The 16,849-nt window shown below is 33.3% G+C and overlaps 1 protein-coding gene across 4 annotated transcripts in view; it reads right to left on the bottom strand.

Moving 5' to 3' along the window:
- Nucleotides 1-764: 764 nt before the first annotated feature.
- FYB1 (FYN binding protein 1) overlaps nucleotides 765-16,849 on the bottom strand; it is a 166,259-nt gene continuing 150,174 nt past the window's right edge. For all 4 annotated transcript variants that reach the window (XM_078365548.1, XM_002745030.7, XM_008992136.5 and 1 more), the window contains 5 exons: nucleotides 15,013-15,112; nucleotides 14,392-14,554; nucleotides 6,051-6,084; nucleotides 3,949-3,980; nucleotides 765-3,188 (listed from right to left, as the gene is read on the bottom strand). In XM_078365548.1, coding sequence (XP_078221674.1) covers nucleotides 3,166-3,188; nucleotides 3,949-3,980; nucleotides 6,051-6,084; nucleotides 14,392-14,554; nucleotides 15,013-15,112 — 352 coding nt within the window. In that variant the 3' untranslated portion in view covers nucleotides 765-3,165. The remainder of the gene's footprint in view (nucleotides 3,189-3,948; nucleotides 3,981-6,050; nucleotides 6,085-14,391; nucleotides 14,555-15,012; nucleotides 15,113-16,849) is intronic.

Below are 16,849 nucleotides of genomic sequence, written 5' to 3'. Positions count from 1 at the left end.
AGGGAGAAAAAGCCTGATGGCCTCAATATTAAAAAATATATATATATTTAATTAAAAATATATATTTTAATTAAAATTTTAATAAATATATAATAGATAAATTAAAATTTTAATAAAAATATTAAAAATATATGTTTTTAATTAAATATATATTTTCTCCTTTTTTGAGACAGGGTCAGTCTCAAATATATTTTAATTATATATATTTTAATTAAATATATATTTAATTTAAATATATTTTTTAAATATATTTAAATATATTTTAAAATATATATTTATATAAATATATATAAAATATATATTATATAAAAAATATATATTTTTTATATATAAAAATATATATTAAATATATTTTTAATTAAATATATATATATATTTTCTTCTCTTTTGAGACAGGATCAGTTTTTTTTTTTTTGAGACAGTGGCACAATTATGGCTTATTGCAGCCTCAACCTCTTGTGCTCCAGTGATCCTCCCACCTCAGCCTCTGAAGTAGCTGGAACTACAGGCATGTGCCACCACACCCAGATAATTTATTGTATTTATTGTAGAGACAGGGTTTTGCCATGTTGTCCCGGCTAGTCTGGAACTCCTGGGCTCATGAAATCTGCCTTCCTTAGACTCCCAAAGTGCTGGGATTACAGACGTGAGCCACTGAGCTTGGCTAGCCTCAATTTTTTTTATGAAGTAGGAGGCAAGGTTATCCATTGAAGGTATTATTTATTTGCAGATCATCTCAAGTGACAAAATTCCATACACAAGACTATAACATAAATCATATTTAATATATTAAAATTAATACTTCAAATATACCTTTCACATTAAGATGATTATCTATTATATAAATCTTTCCTAGGTGTGTGTATCTGTTTTCTTGATGTATAAACCAAAACTATGAAATATTATCTTGATCTAACTTCAACTTATAAAACTGGCAGAATATTGAATTTATGTAATCCTCAATCAGAAAAAAAATTACTGGCAGACTGCAATGTGAGTCTGCCCCACTGAAGGTAGGAGGAAGGATGGTTGGAAGTGTTTCAGAGCACTCTGAAGATTTAGCAAGGTTATCAAGGTGTCCTCAAACCAGAGCTGGCCAAAAAATTCAGCATAAAAACTATCCTGTCTGTGTATTATATATACATTTACTATCAAATTTAATAAACAAAAACCACGTTTGAACCAGGTAATTTCGTCTACTATGAAAAGAAATTCATTACATGGTCATATACTGACTATCTAAAAGTAGACATCAAAGTATTTCATAATTGGAGAGAATCTTTGGAGATTAGTGACTTCTAATCTGGGGGGCCTCAGACACCCAAAATATATATATTTACCAGTGGAAGTTGATGGTTTACTCTCAAATTTCAAAGTACCTAATAGAAATCCCACTTCATCTCTGTGAAGATTTTCAATTCCTTTATAGTTATTTGAAATTATTTCAGTTCTGTGGGGCTGCTTCAGAAACTCCAATGGGCCTTTGCAATATTAAAATGTGGAGAATGCATTAATCATTATTTAATCAATGAGTTTAAAAAATAGACAAAAGCTTCTGAAACATGGGACTAAATTAGGGGGAGCATTATAAAAGCCTAAGGTAATTGGTAGTGAAGTGTTGGAAAAACTTACTTAGTCTAATCTTGTAATTTACAGGTGAGAAGACTGAGAAGATAAATAATTTATTCAATATCACATCCCAGTTCATTAGTGTAAGAGCCAGCATTAGGATTTGCTCATTTTGTACTTTAGAAGTTGTTAAAAAGTTACTTAATGTATTATTTTCTTGGGTGTTAGGATTTTCCATTCTTTAAATCATGATATTTAGTGTTCTTAGCATTTGAAACCCAAATGCTTCACATTTTGTTTTTGGATTGCTTTGGAAATGAGTAAGTCCTGATAGGGAATGGCCCGATCCAAATACTAGAGTTTTAATAATTTCTACTTCCTCTGCTGGCCAACTTTCCAGTAAACTGTTTTTGTTTTTGTTTTTTAAAGAAAAATTGGGAGGCTGATGTGGGTGGATCATGAGGCCAGGAGATTGAGACCTGGCTAAGGGGTGAAAACCTGTCTCTACTAAAAATACAAAAAAATTCACTGGGCATGGTCATAGGTGTCTGTAGTCCTAGTTACTCGGGAGGCTGAGGCAGGAGAATCACTTGAACCTGGAAGGCAGAGGTTGCAGTGAGCTGAGATTGCATCACTGCACTCAGCCTGGGCAACAGAGTAAGACTCCATCTCAAAAAGAAAGAAAGAAAGAAAGAAAGAAAATAAAGAAAAAAATGTAGCAGTAAGTGAAACAAAAACTTTAAAAAGTGTCTTCATCATAAAGAGGTGCTGAGCCATAAAAGCCTAGTTAGTTTCAAGGTCCATTCTTCGACTCCTCATAATTTTAGGGTTGTCCTCATTCAGATATACTCTAGTTATAATAGTACTTTAAACAGAGCATAGAATTAAATCGTTAGCATGTGAATCTGCAAAAAGAGAACTTGTTTCGGACTCTTCTACAGTTTAGACTTCAATGTGCATACTAAATGCATAACATTCGTATCAAATAATTAACATGTATATATAATTACCAAATGGGGCAAATTTTATGCAAAAGTTCTACTACTGCTATAAGTTTTTAAAACATTTAACCCACAAGCCAGAGAAAAAACAGCACTGCCTTTTTAAAAGACAGGCCATTTGAATGGAGAATATAAGACATAATCATAATTAGAAGTAGAAGCAATACTTTTTCTTTTGTGGAATGTTTTAAAATTTCCTTCTGTGTATTATTATTCTTCCTTAGGTTTTTTAGACAGGTCATTTCTTCTTGAATGATTTTCCTTTTTCTTTTCTTTTTATTTTTTGAAGGGGGATTACTTATTGATCTTCTAAAATAAGTATCTTCAAATTCTTCATAATTGTAGCCAAAGAAGAAATGGGATATTTAATAATTCTTACATCTCACTAATGTAGTCTTCTGAGATAGCAATTAAGCAGAAAGATCATTTTCTGTGCTTAAAATTTTAGAACTTTGTAAAGATAATTGGGATTTCATAACAAATGATAATAAGTGGTTTTGTGCATCAATTTTCTTGATACCCAATAACATGCCAATTAAAATTCAGACTTCATATTGGCACCTACTGAACACGGCAGAATGACCAAAGTTGAGTGCTAGTCATTGTCATATATACAACCTGAAAGACAAAAACACAAATTTAAATATTGTTATAAAAAACTTACAAAGTATCCCAAGTTTGGAAATATGAGTGTTTCATCTTCTCCTGGCTAAGGATTAAAAAAAAATTGTCTCACTTTATAAAAAATGAGTTAAATGGAAGGCCATATATTTAACTTTTTTTATTTAGTATATAATTCCAACAAAACATCTGGATGGATTTATTCTCTATTAAAATGAGACTCAAGATTATTTTATGTGGCACTTAATCAGAGATACTTTTTGGTAGTCACTCTGAATGAGGTTGAAGATATTAAAGAGCAAGAATTATAAATTTAAAAGACTAAAGGGCATCATGATCAACACTATGCCCCATTTCAACTAGATTAATTTTTTAGATTATAGTTTGGAACTATATGATGCTTCTAGAATATTAGTATTACTGGTTATGAAATAGGTACCTCTTTATTTGCCAAAAATGCTTATTTATTTGGATAAAAGAAATTCTTATTATGATTCACAGTACAATGAAAAATTTACCAATTATTTTCATACTTCTGTTCTCAAAGAAAGTAAATGAGGTTTTCCCTTAATTTCCCATCCTGTTGGAAATCTGGTATTTTCCCCCCATTATGCCAGGGCATTTACCTTTTCTATTTTCAAGCGATTCAAATTCTGATCACATTGGGAGACTCTAATCCAATAAGCTATTTTTAGTATTTGAAAAAACAGAAAATTCACTGTTACTGTTCTCTGTGGTAGTATTATATAAGACTTACCATCAGCAATATCATCATAGATCTCTCCATCACTGTAAATGTAAAAATAATTTTTATCTTAAAGAAGCTATCTTCTTAGCATTAGAGCAATACATAGAAGAAAAGAGTAACAGTATGATTTTATATGACACAATTTAAGGCTTGATAAGCATAGTATGCATTTATAAGTATAAATAAATTTGATATTATCTCTTCTTTCATTGACTTAATCTAATCCTCTGTTTCATTTTACATACAGAATAATTAAACATGCTTCAAGAGCACAGACTATGCCTTACTCATCTTTGCAAGACATGTTTGTTAACAAGGTACCGAACATCATGATGTAATACTCCCATTGGGGGCTTTAATTCAAAGCTGCAGTATCTATTAATATCAGATTCATGCTTTCACTTGAATTGCAAATGGTGAATGAAATACAATAATAATTGGTATAGGAAATGGCCTCATCATTTTCATGTTTCTAATTATAACTCATGCATATGATAAAATATATAAATATTAGTTACAGAATATGTAGCCAAGATATGATTATGGTGACTCTTATGTAATTTTAAAACTATTACTTATGATTGTACGCAGCATCCATAATAGCAGTTTTGCTACTTTTACACATTTTAGGTTTTGCCTGGCCCTGAATCTTTGTGATATTTTCCATCCAACACACATACTGAGTCCCTTCTATGTACCAGGAGACATAAATATGAGTAAGAGACAAGCTTTGCTTTTAAGTACCTTATAATTAAACAGGAGATTATATAAGAAATAAAAATTGAGTATTACAAACATGAATATTCCCTTGAAATGTAAGATATACTTCTAAAATTCAGAAATGTAGGGTGGCTTTGTCTCTTAGACCAGACCAACTCTTCGCTGTACAATCTCTGTGCTTTATCATGGAAGCAGCAGCAGGCCCTTCAAACTGCTGCCAAGTATGGCAGATGTTGTGAGTTCCCTATGTCTTCTGTTTGGATCTTTTCGCTGAGATGGAAGGAAAGAGGGTTTGGCTAACGGAAATCTCATCCAAATGCAACAAGGACAGATTTTTCTGTCATTTGTACGATAAACATTTATTAAGTATTCACTTCAATAGGTGGTGAACCAACAATTACTACAGAGTGTCCTTTCTAAATTCTCTCAATCAGCCTGTAATAATCACTGATGAAGATGTTGTCCTATTATTTGCTACACATTCTGTCCTTAAACTTTGTATCTTTCATAGAACAAAACCTACTGAAAGTCTCATGCCTCCCACTGTGATTAATGTGCTGAGAATAAAGGTATTATGATTATTTTTCTTTGGCCTCCACTAGTTTGCTAACAAAGCTCTTTACATTGATTTGTCTTTTTCTGATTGGTGTCAGGCTGTGATGGGTACACAGTTTGTGACTCCTTCGGGATCTTTTCATTGAGCTGAATTCTGTAAATCTTTGCATTGGCATGTTACCTAACCTGACAATGGAGTTCATTTCTTGCACTGGGTTACTTGGGACAGAATCTTATGTCTTGGGGGACTCCAGAGACACACTAGTACCAGACTGTGACAGACTGTGACAATGTCTTATTCATAAAAATAGAAGAATCATTTACAACTGTCTTTTTTTCTGGCATGCTTCCAAAAAAGGCAACATAGTACTCTACTATGCCTAGTGTGAAGCAAAGCCCTTAATAAAGGGCTAAACTATGAACTGTTAACAGGTGATATTAGCACCTACAGTGAACTCACTAAGTGGTCCCAAATTAACTGCATTCAACCAATTGCATTAGCAAGTAAAATGCAAAGTATTAATGAAAAGGTTACTGGCTTTGACCTGTCTGTCTTCAGTGTTTCCTGAGAGTCTAATGAATACAGAAAACTATTAACTATCAGCTGTATAATTTTAAATGAGAAGGGCTTCTTGCCTATTTAAAAGAGTAGCACTTTATGAAAACCTTAACTTTATTACAGATACTAACATGTTAACATTAGTATAGCATATTGTTTTAAAATTTATTTATGATAGTTTGGTAGGCTATGTTATTTAAATAAGATTAGAACACTTTTTCAAAGAAAGGCACAAAATTCTTTTCACATGCATAGTAGTAAAAGAAAATGGGCTTACTTGTCCACGAGATAACTCCGAAGGACATAGCCATCTATGAAGAAAAAAGAAAATACATTTTATTAATAATACAGGTTTGAAAAACCTTTAGTATTTCTTTCAGGAAATCAAAACACGAGAGTAATCATAATATAGCACACTAAATAATTGTATGTATCTCTGGAAATGACCCATTTTTCTTCCTTGAGTCCACTTTTGTGTGCTTCCTTTTTTTCCCCTTTTCTCGCTAACTTTTCTCTTTCTCCAATATGTCTCTTTTTTTCCTCCCATTTCATATTTTCTCCATTCCCTTTACATAAAAAGACTTTTTTCATTAAGCTACTGTAGGCTGTAGCACAGAGTTCTTTCAATTTTTAATCTACTTCTTCAATATGTTACCCCCCTCATGATTCAGTTTTAAGAAGAATTTAGTAAGCACAGATTATAAAAATAGCTTATTGGTAAATATTTTAAATACTACCAGATCTAAGACTTACTTTAAAACTTTTATTATATTGAGCAGAAATAGAACTCTTTTCAACTCCCCTTTCAGATGCCAGCCAGCTATTGACTATTAGGGGGACTATGCATTGTAAATAGTCTCAAAACAGCTCTCTTTTAGAAAAGGAAGAAATTCCTATATTGCTTTGCTATTGGACAGTATCAACATTTGCATTTCCTTGCTCATGGAGCAGAAAGCATTATTGGAAGGGCACATACTATGGATTCTGTGATGACCGGTCAAGTAGAAAATAAACCATATTTGATGCAAGAAAACTAAGTTTTGTTGTTGTTGTTGTATAAGGGGCATCTTATATTTGTCCCTCATTGTGCAAATGTTTCTCAGGAAAAATATATACTATTTTTCATAGGAAACTGTCTGCTGATATCTAATTAATATTACTAATATTTGGAAAAGTTAGTTTGTGTTAGTGCCTAAAATCTGTTGTATGCTTGAGATTAGTACCATTTGTTGTTTCTTCAATACAATCTCTAAATAATTTCTCTCAGTGAGTCAATCTATTGGTCTTGGTCCATTTTAGATCTGATTTTGGTTCTAAATCAAAGTAAACGTTAAAAAATTATAAAGAGAAAGTGTATAACCAAAATTAATAATACAAGTGATAAACTTACTTAAATGTATTGATTAAACATGAAAAAAAATTTTAAAGTTAGAATCATAAAACTGAATTTATACATTAACATTTAAGAAAATGAACTTTCCCTTGAAGGATGGGGCTAAAAAACACTCCACTAAAATATTTTATCAAGAAGTTCACCACTTTTTGATAAAAACTATTTAACATATCATATTTGAAAAAGAAAGAATCAAAGTTATCTTTGAATTTTTGTAGTAGAAAAGTAATGAAAGTGTCAAAATAATAAAAGCACAGTAACATAGAACATAGAACATCTATCAAAAAAATAGAACATCTTGTACCTTCCTTTTTATTTCAATTAATATAAAGGTAGCAAAAGTATTAATGTAAGACCATCTACAATTCATATCTATAGTCCGTGGGTAGGCTTTGATATCACAGTTCATTTCATGTTAACAGACTTTCTTTTTAAACAAGATATACATAATAATTTAATGTAACTTTTAAAAAAAGGATAAGCTCATGTCCAACAAATTCAATTCTACATGTGTCTCTCAAAAGCCAAAAATCTGTGCAAATAACAAGCTTTTAGAACAATTTGTGGATTTTTATATCAGGGTCCTCATACCTGAAAAAACTACTATCTGTATCTCTACTTACGGCTACACTAAAATTTGAACAGTTTTCTACAAATAATAATGGCCACATACTTTTTTATCAGTTAAAATTGCGGGTTCTGCTTTCATTTTGGATTTTTTGCTAAAACAAATTGGAAAATAACACGATAGTTAATGTTCCCATTACATACTCATGTTGATGTTAATAATTTAAAAACTATGTATATGAACTGAAGTTTCTAATACAGAAATCAATCTCATATGATTTGTTAGGACTTCATAAAATCTCTGAGACAAAATTGGAAGATAAATTAGAGAACTATATAAGAATTATAAACAGTTGTTAGAGACTGAAGCTATTCTGGCATCAAGCATAAAGTGCAAAATTTTAATGGTGATTAAAATTGTAATCACCATTTTAGAAATTAAAGATTTTTATTTGCTTATGCTTTTAGGTAATCTAGTTTTAAAAACTCATTTATGCTACAATTTTGCGGGCTTGGATAAAACACTAAGTGTAAAGAGAGCTAAAACAGTCCTTTACGTGACCAAAGTTAATCATTCATGATATACAGCTTAATACCTCAACTCTACAAATTACTTATAAAAAACATATTTCTTAGAATCTGAACCTGTATTTTCATTCCCTCCTGTATCTCGGTATTCACAAGTTCTAAGGAACAGCCTTCTCCTGTGTTGAACACTTTGTTGCTATTATTGTGTGTGTGTGTGAAATACATAAACATCAATAATTGAGAATATTATTTATGAAAAATGTATTAGGGAGACAGAATGTGAGATGGTACCATGCTGCAGAAATGATGTGATAACATGGGGCTTGTTAGCTATAAAATCACTATTATGTAGCATTTTACAAGGCAAATGACGTTTAATACAGTACAGGCTTTGCTGTCTGGTACCCTTAAAAATCTCAGCTAAAACTTCATTCTATTAAAAGCATAATTTATGACAGCATCAAAATAAGTGGTTTACCATAAATTTTTATATAATCTCTCCATTATTGGTCCTATATATATATACACACATATATATACACACACACATATATATACACAAACACATATATATACATACACACATATATATATATACATATATTCACTTTGATCAGTACATTTATTTTTTCTGTACATTCTTTTTTTCTTTTTTCTTTTTATTATACTTTAAGTCCTGGGGTACATGTGCAGATTGTGGAGTATTTTTACATGGGCATACAAATGCCATGGTGAAAAGAAATATAGTCTTTTTTGCAGTAGGAAAATCTCTTTGTTCATGTTACATGTGTACATTTATTACAGGGAATATTAGTGAAAAATACAAACACATGAAATAAACAGCAACAACAAAAATCTCATCATGGTCTGTACCATGTAACATGGTGTAACATGGTGGCTATGTTTAGCCCTGTGATTTTGTGAGTGCTGGCATACCAGGGATTCTCACATATTCTATGAAATTATTATTTGGAAACCTCAGATTCATAGAGCAGAACATAATGGCTTGCAACAAATGTTGTGAAATATGCAGTGGGGTAGAGCTAGTTGGGAAAATAACACCTACCCCGCACATGTGCCAGTTAATTTCTTCCCCAAACATTTGGTTGCTACAGTGCAGATGTGTCTCAGGACTAATGGCTACCTTTTAGAAGGGTATTCTGAATATAGATTAACCAAGGAAATAGAAAACAATCTTTGGAAAAGTGGAAATTACCTTCATTCTAATATTTTCAAATTTTTACTTCATAAAAATGACAACATAATATTTCATCATTATTTTATGTTATGAGTAAATCCAGAAATAAAGTTAAGTGTACTCAATTTGGTCTCATACAGTTTGAAAACAATAAAATCATATGGTACAAATTTACCTAGGCAAGTGGAACAATGTCCAATTTCAATGCAAAATGCTCATAATATAATAAAAAAATAAAGTGTTGTGTATAATACTGAATATACATTATTATCCTAGTTTTATAAAAATGTTCACCCTTCCCCTCTTCTCTGTCTCTATTGTTATTTCCACAGCTTCATATTTGGATGACATTTTAACTTTCTAAATTTTAAAAATTTTCCTCTAGTGAGCATGTGTTGTTTTAAAATTGAAAAAAAATTATGCAAGTTAAAAAAATAATCAATTAGATTTGGGAAGATCAAAAGCACCTTTAAAATCCCTTGGTCTTTGATGCCTAAAGAAAATGGAAAGTGCTTTGGCCACAAATAACTCAGACAAAAAGTGTCTCACAGCTTATGAGACATAGAGTTGTGGAATATGCATACATATTATCGAGAAATTCTAAACATTTGGAAATGTGCCAGAAATTTATATTTAAGATGTCAGCACCCACACAAGTCGGTGGGTGAGACTTGATTGAATGTGATAATGCCTGTAAAAGTGGCTGATGCCCCACTCTGTAACGGTAAGGGATTGGTGTTCATGCTTTAGCCTTTAATTGCTATCATTATGAACTTCAGGTTGAAGTAAGCTATGCTTTTCTTTTTTGACGGATTAAAGAAGAATGGAGGCTAAGGATAATGTTAGTGTAACCATGGTGCTGGATTACAAATGCAAAGGCAATTTCCAAATTGTTTCATTCAGTCCAGCAAGCCCTGCGCAAGGTACAAGCCATGGTGTAATGTGTTGACAATACAATGTTGAGAATATTTCACTGAAGTGACTCTGAAGCTTGGAGTCTAATAAGAGTAATAGACTGGTAAAACAATAATGATGGTGACAGAGCAAAAGAAATATCATGGTAGAGTTGGGGAGAGATTAATTGTGATGATGTGGCTGGGAGTAGGGACTGGAGGTGCTTCTAATTTTAGAGGACAACTAAGTTGTTTTTAATAGAGAATCATGGGTATTCCAAGTTGAATAAAATAGCATAGTAGGATGAAATACAGAATTTTTTTTTTGAGACGGAGTCTCGCTCTACCACCAGGCTGGAGTGCAGTGGCACAATCTGGGCTCACTGCAACCTCTGCCTTCTGGGTTCAAGTGATTCTCCTGCCTTAGCCTCCTGAGTAGCTGGGATTACAGGCATGTGCCACCATGCTCGGCTAACTTTTGTACTTTTAGTAGAGATGGGGTTTTGCCATGTTGGCCAGGCTGGTCTCAAACTCCTGACCTAAAGTGATTTGCCCACCTCAGCCTCTCAAAGTGCTAGGATTACAGGTGTGAGCTACCATGCCCAGCCCAAACACCTAATTTATTCAGGGAATGACAAGTAAATAGTTTGTATTTCTGAAGTGACAGTTGTAGATGGAAAATAGCAGTGGGTGATGGTGAGGCTAGATCATAAAGAGTTTTATGTGCTAGCTTAAATACTATATTTAAAAAATAATAATATTTGGGTAACATTGTGCGGAAGTGGATTCTGAGTATAAGGGCAAAGATAGACATGTCATTAGAAAGGCTACTGCAATCATCTAGGAGAGGGAGGGTTAAAACCCTACAATAATCTTATAGAGGTGTGCGAATAATGAATTAACTATTTTTAAAAATTAAGAATGTCAAGGACCCAGTCCGTGGAAGGAGCAAGCAGGTTTGTAATAATTAAGAAAGGCAGGAGGTTAGGAAAAACACAAATTAAATTAAGCAGATATGGTGATTAAATCTTGGAATAATACTTAACCTGAAAGCCAGTAACAGATGATCCTAGTGCCTCTCTTTTACACCCGCACCCTTACCACGTGGGTACTTGCAGGTCCAACTGACAGTACTTACGTTTAAAAATTTTTTCACCGATGGCTTTTCTCTGGCTTCTGGAACTCTCTGTCAGCTTACTGAGTATCCTGAATTCCTCCATACCTGCCCAGGAATAGGCTTCAGCTCCTGAAGGACAGGAGTTGGTGTAAAAATACCCTAATTTGTTTCCCACTGGATGGGATAACACTGACACTCGTGGGTGTAGAGCAGGATCAGGTTCCAATAATCCAAGTGGTAACTTCTTTGACAATAAGAATTTATTGGCTGACTTCGCTTCCCTATCTCATTTCTCCACTTGCCACTGGCATTTTTCCAGAATAACTCCCTTTATGGGGAAGCCATACTAAGACAAAATCCAGCCCAAAGGAAGTCTTTACATAAAAAGCAACAGGTAGGTGCTGCCATATAATCATGTGGTTTCCATCCTGTCTGAGATATACCCCAAAGCCATCTAAGAATTTAGGTAGTTAACGATGAACTGGGAAACTGTAAAGTGCATTGGTATTGCAGCAGAAAGAAAAAAGATATTTACATGAAACTCTTGATTGTAATCTATCAGAAGTTTATGAAACATTTCACCTCTTATTCTTAGAAGATGACACATTGTAAGAGGACTGGAGACCTTTAGTATTTGTAATAGTACTTAGAATTATTGATGTTCCAATAGAAAATGATAGTAGATTATGCAGTTATTCTGAATGGCTACTTATTCTTAAGGTTCGCTGGTTCCTAGGAAGACAGAAGTCTCTTCTCTGAATTTATCTTACTGGTTCCACAACTATTCCTGTCCATCGATATCCATTCATGTTCGTTGATGAGATCATCACATCCTTGTTACTCAGGATATGTGAAGATCCATGCTGATCCAAGGACCAGGAGCATCAATTACCTGGGAGCTTAACTGTAGAATGTCATGCCATTTTTACAAATGTAAGGTGGAAAAAATAAACAAATAAACAAAAAAAGAATGCCAGGCTTCACTTCTGCATTTTCAGCAAGATCCCCATTGATGTTTATGCACTTCAAAGTTGGAGGAGCATTGCTTTAGATAAGATTTGCTGCTAAGGATAGAAAACTTAGGTCACTATGGCAAGATCTTCTTCTACTATACTGCTTGGTATAGTAGGTGCCAAGATATGTACAAGCTTCAGATTGTACCCTGGAGAGAGATCTATATGACTAACACTAGGACAACTCTCTGTTGTTAAAAAATGTGAAATTATTTGCAAAGTAGAGGACAGAAAACATATCATTTACACTCAACACCCTTTTGAGCCTGACTCCTATTTTAGTATTTAATTTCTTTTAGTTTGGTTTCTCTTATTTCTATGGCTTTTATAACATGGCTATAAATCCTACCCCAAATTAAATAGCTTTCATACTTTTTCTACCATATGTCATGAGAGATTCAGCACATTATTACCATAATTATTATTTAGAATATTCAATGGGGTACATTCATCATAACATTTAACAATTGAAAAATCTTTGAACTTTTAAATATTTTTTGATGAACTTTGGATGCTATTCCTTAAGGTAGACTCTTGCAAATCCTAGTCTGAATGGGGGTTTTCTTTGTTTCCTGGGGATCTTTCTACACATTACCTTCAGTGAATTTACAATCTTAATATTACACTGCCCTTGCCCTTTATCTTTCGTACCCACATTCCTCATTTTCCTTTGAAAAGCCAACCACACCTCCTCCATGATAAACTTTACATCCATTTCCTCCACCCTTGAGTCACTGTGTTTTATTCTTGAAACTCCATTTCAATTCCTGTCCCTGAGTCACCTTCCTCCCATTAAAATTAAACTCAGAGTCCCTGTTTTCCATGCAGATTGACCAAGCTGATATGGGGCAGCTGTGATGGCTATCCAATTTCAAATAAAAGACAACATAATTTTGAATTACTCTTCTCTTGACTTTAAATAAACTTTCTTTTGAAATTTGACAGAAATATTTCCATCTGTCAGCTTTCTTTTATTTTCCATTTTTTGTTTTTTGTTTCTTGAGTCAGGGTCTCGCTCTGTTGCCCAGCTGGAGTGTAGCAGTCTTGAAACTCCTGCATCTTGGAACTCCTGAGTTCAAGTGATTTTTTTCTGCCTTAGCCTTCCAAAGAGCTGGGGCTACAGGTGCACACCACTACATCTGTCTAATTTCTCTTGGATTTTTAGTAAAGTCTAGCTCTCGCTATGTTGCCCAGGCTGGTCTCAAACTCCTGAGCTCAAGCAATCATCCTACCACAGACTCCCAAGGTGCTGGGATTACAGGTAACAGCCACCACACCTGGCCCCCATCTGTCAGCTTTAATACCTGATAAAGTCAAAGGAGATGGGAGATTTTTTGGATTTATTTGGAATATTATGTTGCACTAAGTGTGTTCAAATAGGAAATGAAAACAACTGAATTTGCAACAGAATTCTATACAATTCTATATAATTCAAAATTCAACATAATTTTAAAACCAGGCCAGAGCAAGAGACCCTGTCTACTTTAGCACAGTGGTTCTCACTTTAGTGTCAGAACACATGAACAAGCTAGAGAAGTTATGATCACTGTTTTTCCCTAATTTCTAGAACTCAGGATTCAGCAAGTCAAGGGTAGGTTCAGGAAACTTCGATTTTAATAAACACACAAGGGCTTTCTGATGCTGATGGTCTATAGGACTGCATTTTGAGAAGCCGTAATTTGGCATTATCTTGGACACCAGAGTATATAGATAGTAGATAGTAAATGAAAAGAGATTAAAATATATGGATTTCAGTACAGCAAAATGACCAACTTTTTAACATTTGCCACAATTGACAAAGGATAAAGAAAAAGATAAGAGTTAGTAAACACAGAGTAGTCACTAAAATTTGTTTGATTGTTAAATTCTGGAGTGACATATATATATTACAGTGTAAGTAGTGACTTACATTTCCCTTCTTCATTTCTGCAGAGAACTTTTGTATCATCTGTGTTTTGTATAACTTCTAGAGAGTCACCAGGCTTTACCTGTAGATCTCTGGTTCCCCACTTTTTAGAAGTTATGGAAGATGCAACTTTAGTTGAATATAGAACTCTAATTTCACCATCATACTAAAAAAAAAGAACAATATTTAAATTATTAGTTTATGTGCATTATTAAAACAACTTATGTATTGATGGATTTATTAAATAGGTATTTGCTAAAGAAATAATTCCGTTTTTTCCAAATATAATGTAAGAATATTAAAGAAAATTTTGAGGGGCAAACATCATTCATAACCTCACATACCTAATAAAACAACTATTTTTAGTACCTTCTTATTAAGCTTCAAAGGACAGCTCAATTTAGATGATTATCACAGTATGAATACTGTGCATGTATTATAGTTTGCTTCATCTTTTATAAAAATAAATTTAAATCTAAAATAAATTTTGTACAAAGTAAAAGAGTTATAATGGCTAACTGTAATATTGATAATTATACTTTAAAGTGTGCATTTTGACACTTAAAAATCATCAGATTTTTCAATAGTGCTTTGTACTTTATATAATATTTAGATATGACATACTTTAAATTTTTTCCTGAAGTCTTTTTCTTCTTTTTCCAGCTTTTTTAGCTTCTTAAGGTCCTTTTCTTCTGTCTTAGCTTTTCCAATATTAGGTCCTTGACTAGGATGGCAGAACCCACATAAAACAACACTTTGTTTAGAAAATATAAAAAGAAGAGTCCATAACAGAGAAAATTGTGACATTATATTTTCGACATTTTGTTTCAGTTAATTCTTTCTGTTAGAAATCCAGTAACTGTCATTATAATAAATGTCACTATAATTTCATAATGTAGCAGGGTTTCCTCAAGCGAATATAGATTATGAAAATTAAAATGGAAATGAGTGATTAGATTCCTTCTCATACTGAACCATATAAAATCACTGAGTCATGGTTTAAACATGGTTGCATGTCAGCAGTTTCATATGATTTAACCTATTCTTAAACCTCCTCCCTGTATTTTCTTTGGTTTTTTTTTTTTTTTTTTGAGACGGAGTTTCACTCTTGTTATCCAGGCTGGAGTGCAATGGCGCTATCTCGGCTCACCGCAACCTCCGCCTCCTGGGTTCAGGCAATTCTCCTGCCTCAGCTTCCTGAGTAGCTGGGATTACAGGCACGCGCCACCATGCCCAGCTAATTTTTTGTATTTTGAGTAGAGACGGGGTTTCACCATGTTGACCAGGAAGGTCTCGATCTGTTAACCTCATGATCCACCTGCCTCAGCCTCCCAAAGTGCTGGGATTACAGGCGTGAGCCACCACGCCCAGCCTCCCTATATTTTCAATGCTCTCTAGATGCTTAAGTAGCTTTGCCAATGTCATAAGAAAGGCTTTTTTTTTTTTTTAAAAAAAGGAGTCTTCAAAAAAATCGATTTTTTTGATTTATAACATTTATGTGCTATTTAGTTCACATCTACTTAAAATGTATCCAGAGTTTTGGTTACTAAATAAATCTTAGGTAAAAGTTAAGATTTTAGATATTATAAGAAGGAGCTTCTTAAAAAAGATGGCTATTATTGATCTTTTACTTCACCACTTTATCAATTGTTCGTGTGTGTGTGTGTGTGTGTGTGTGTGTGAAGGGGGGAAGGGAGAGAGAAAGTAAGAAAGATAAGCACATCCTAAGCGTTTGGATCAATTAATGAACTTAATTTAAAAAAAAAAAAACCCGAGAATCTAGGTATAGAAATCACTGTATTTTGTAGATACCAATTGGTCTGAAGCCAATTACCACAATATAAGTGAACAAGTCTAAAACAGTGATTTTCTAGCCTGTCCACACACAGGATCACCTGGGAAGCTTTGGCACATACTACTAGCCAAATCTTGAGTGAACTCCCATTCACAATAGCTACAAGGAGAATAAAATACTTAGGAATACAACTTAAAGGGATGCGAAGGACCCCTTCAAGGAGAACTATGAACCACTACTCAAAGAAATAAGAGAGGACACAAACAAATGGAAAAACATTCCATGCTCATGGATAGGAAGAATAAATATCATGAAAATGGCCATACTGCTCAAAGTAATTTATAGATTCAATGCTATCCTCATCGAGCTACCATTGACTTTTCTTCACAGAATTACAAAAAAAACTACTTTAAATTTCATATAGAACAAAAAAAAAGGGCCTGTATAACCAAGACAATCCTAAGCAAAAAGAATAAAGCTGGAGGCATCACACTACCTGACTTCAAACTAAACACAAGGCTACAGTAATCAAAACAGCATGGTACTGGCACCAAAACAGAGATATAGACCAGTGGAACAGAACAGAGGCCTCAGAGGCAATGCCACACATCTACAACCATCTGATCTTTGGCAAACCTGACAAAAACAAGCAATGGGGAAAGAATT

The sequence above is a fragment of the Callithrix jacchus genome, chromosome 2, assembly GCF_049354715.1.
Source record: "Callithrix jacchus isolate 240 chromosome 2, calJac240_pri, whole genome shotgun sequence".
Classification (NCBI taxonomy): Eukaryota; Metazoa; Chordata; class Mammalia; order Primates; family Cebidae; genus Callithrix; species Callithrix jacchus.
The sequence above is the reverse complement of the archived record's forward strand: the minus strand, read 5'-3'. Positions and strand labels throughout refer to the sequence as shown.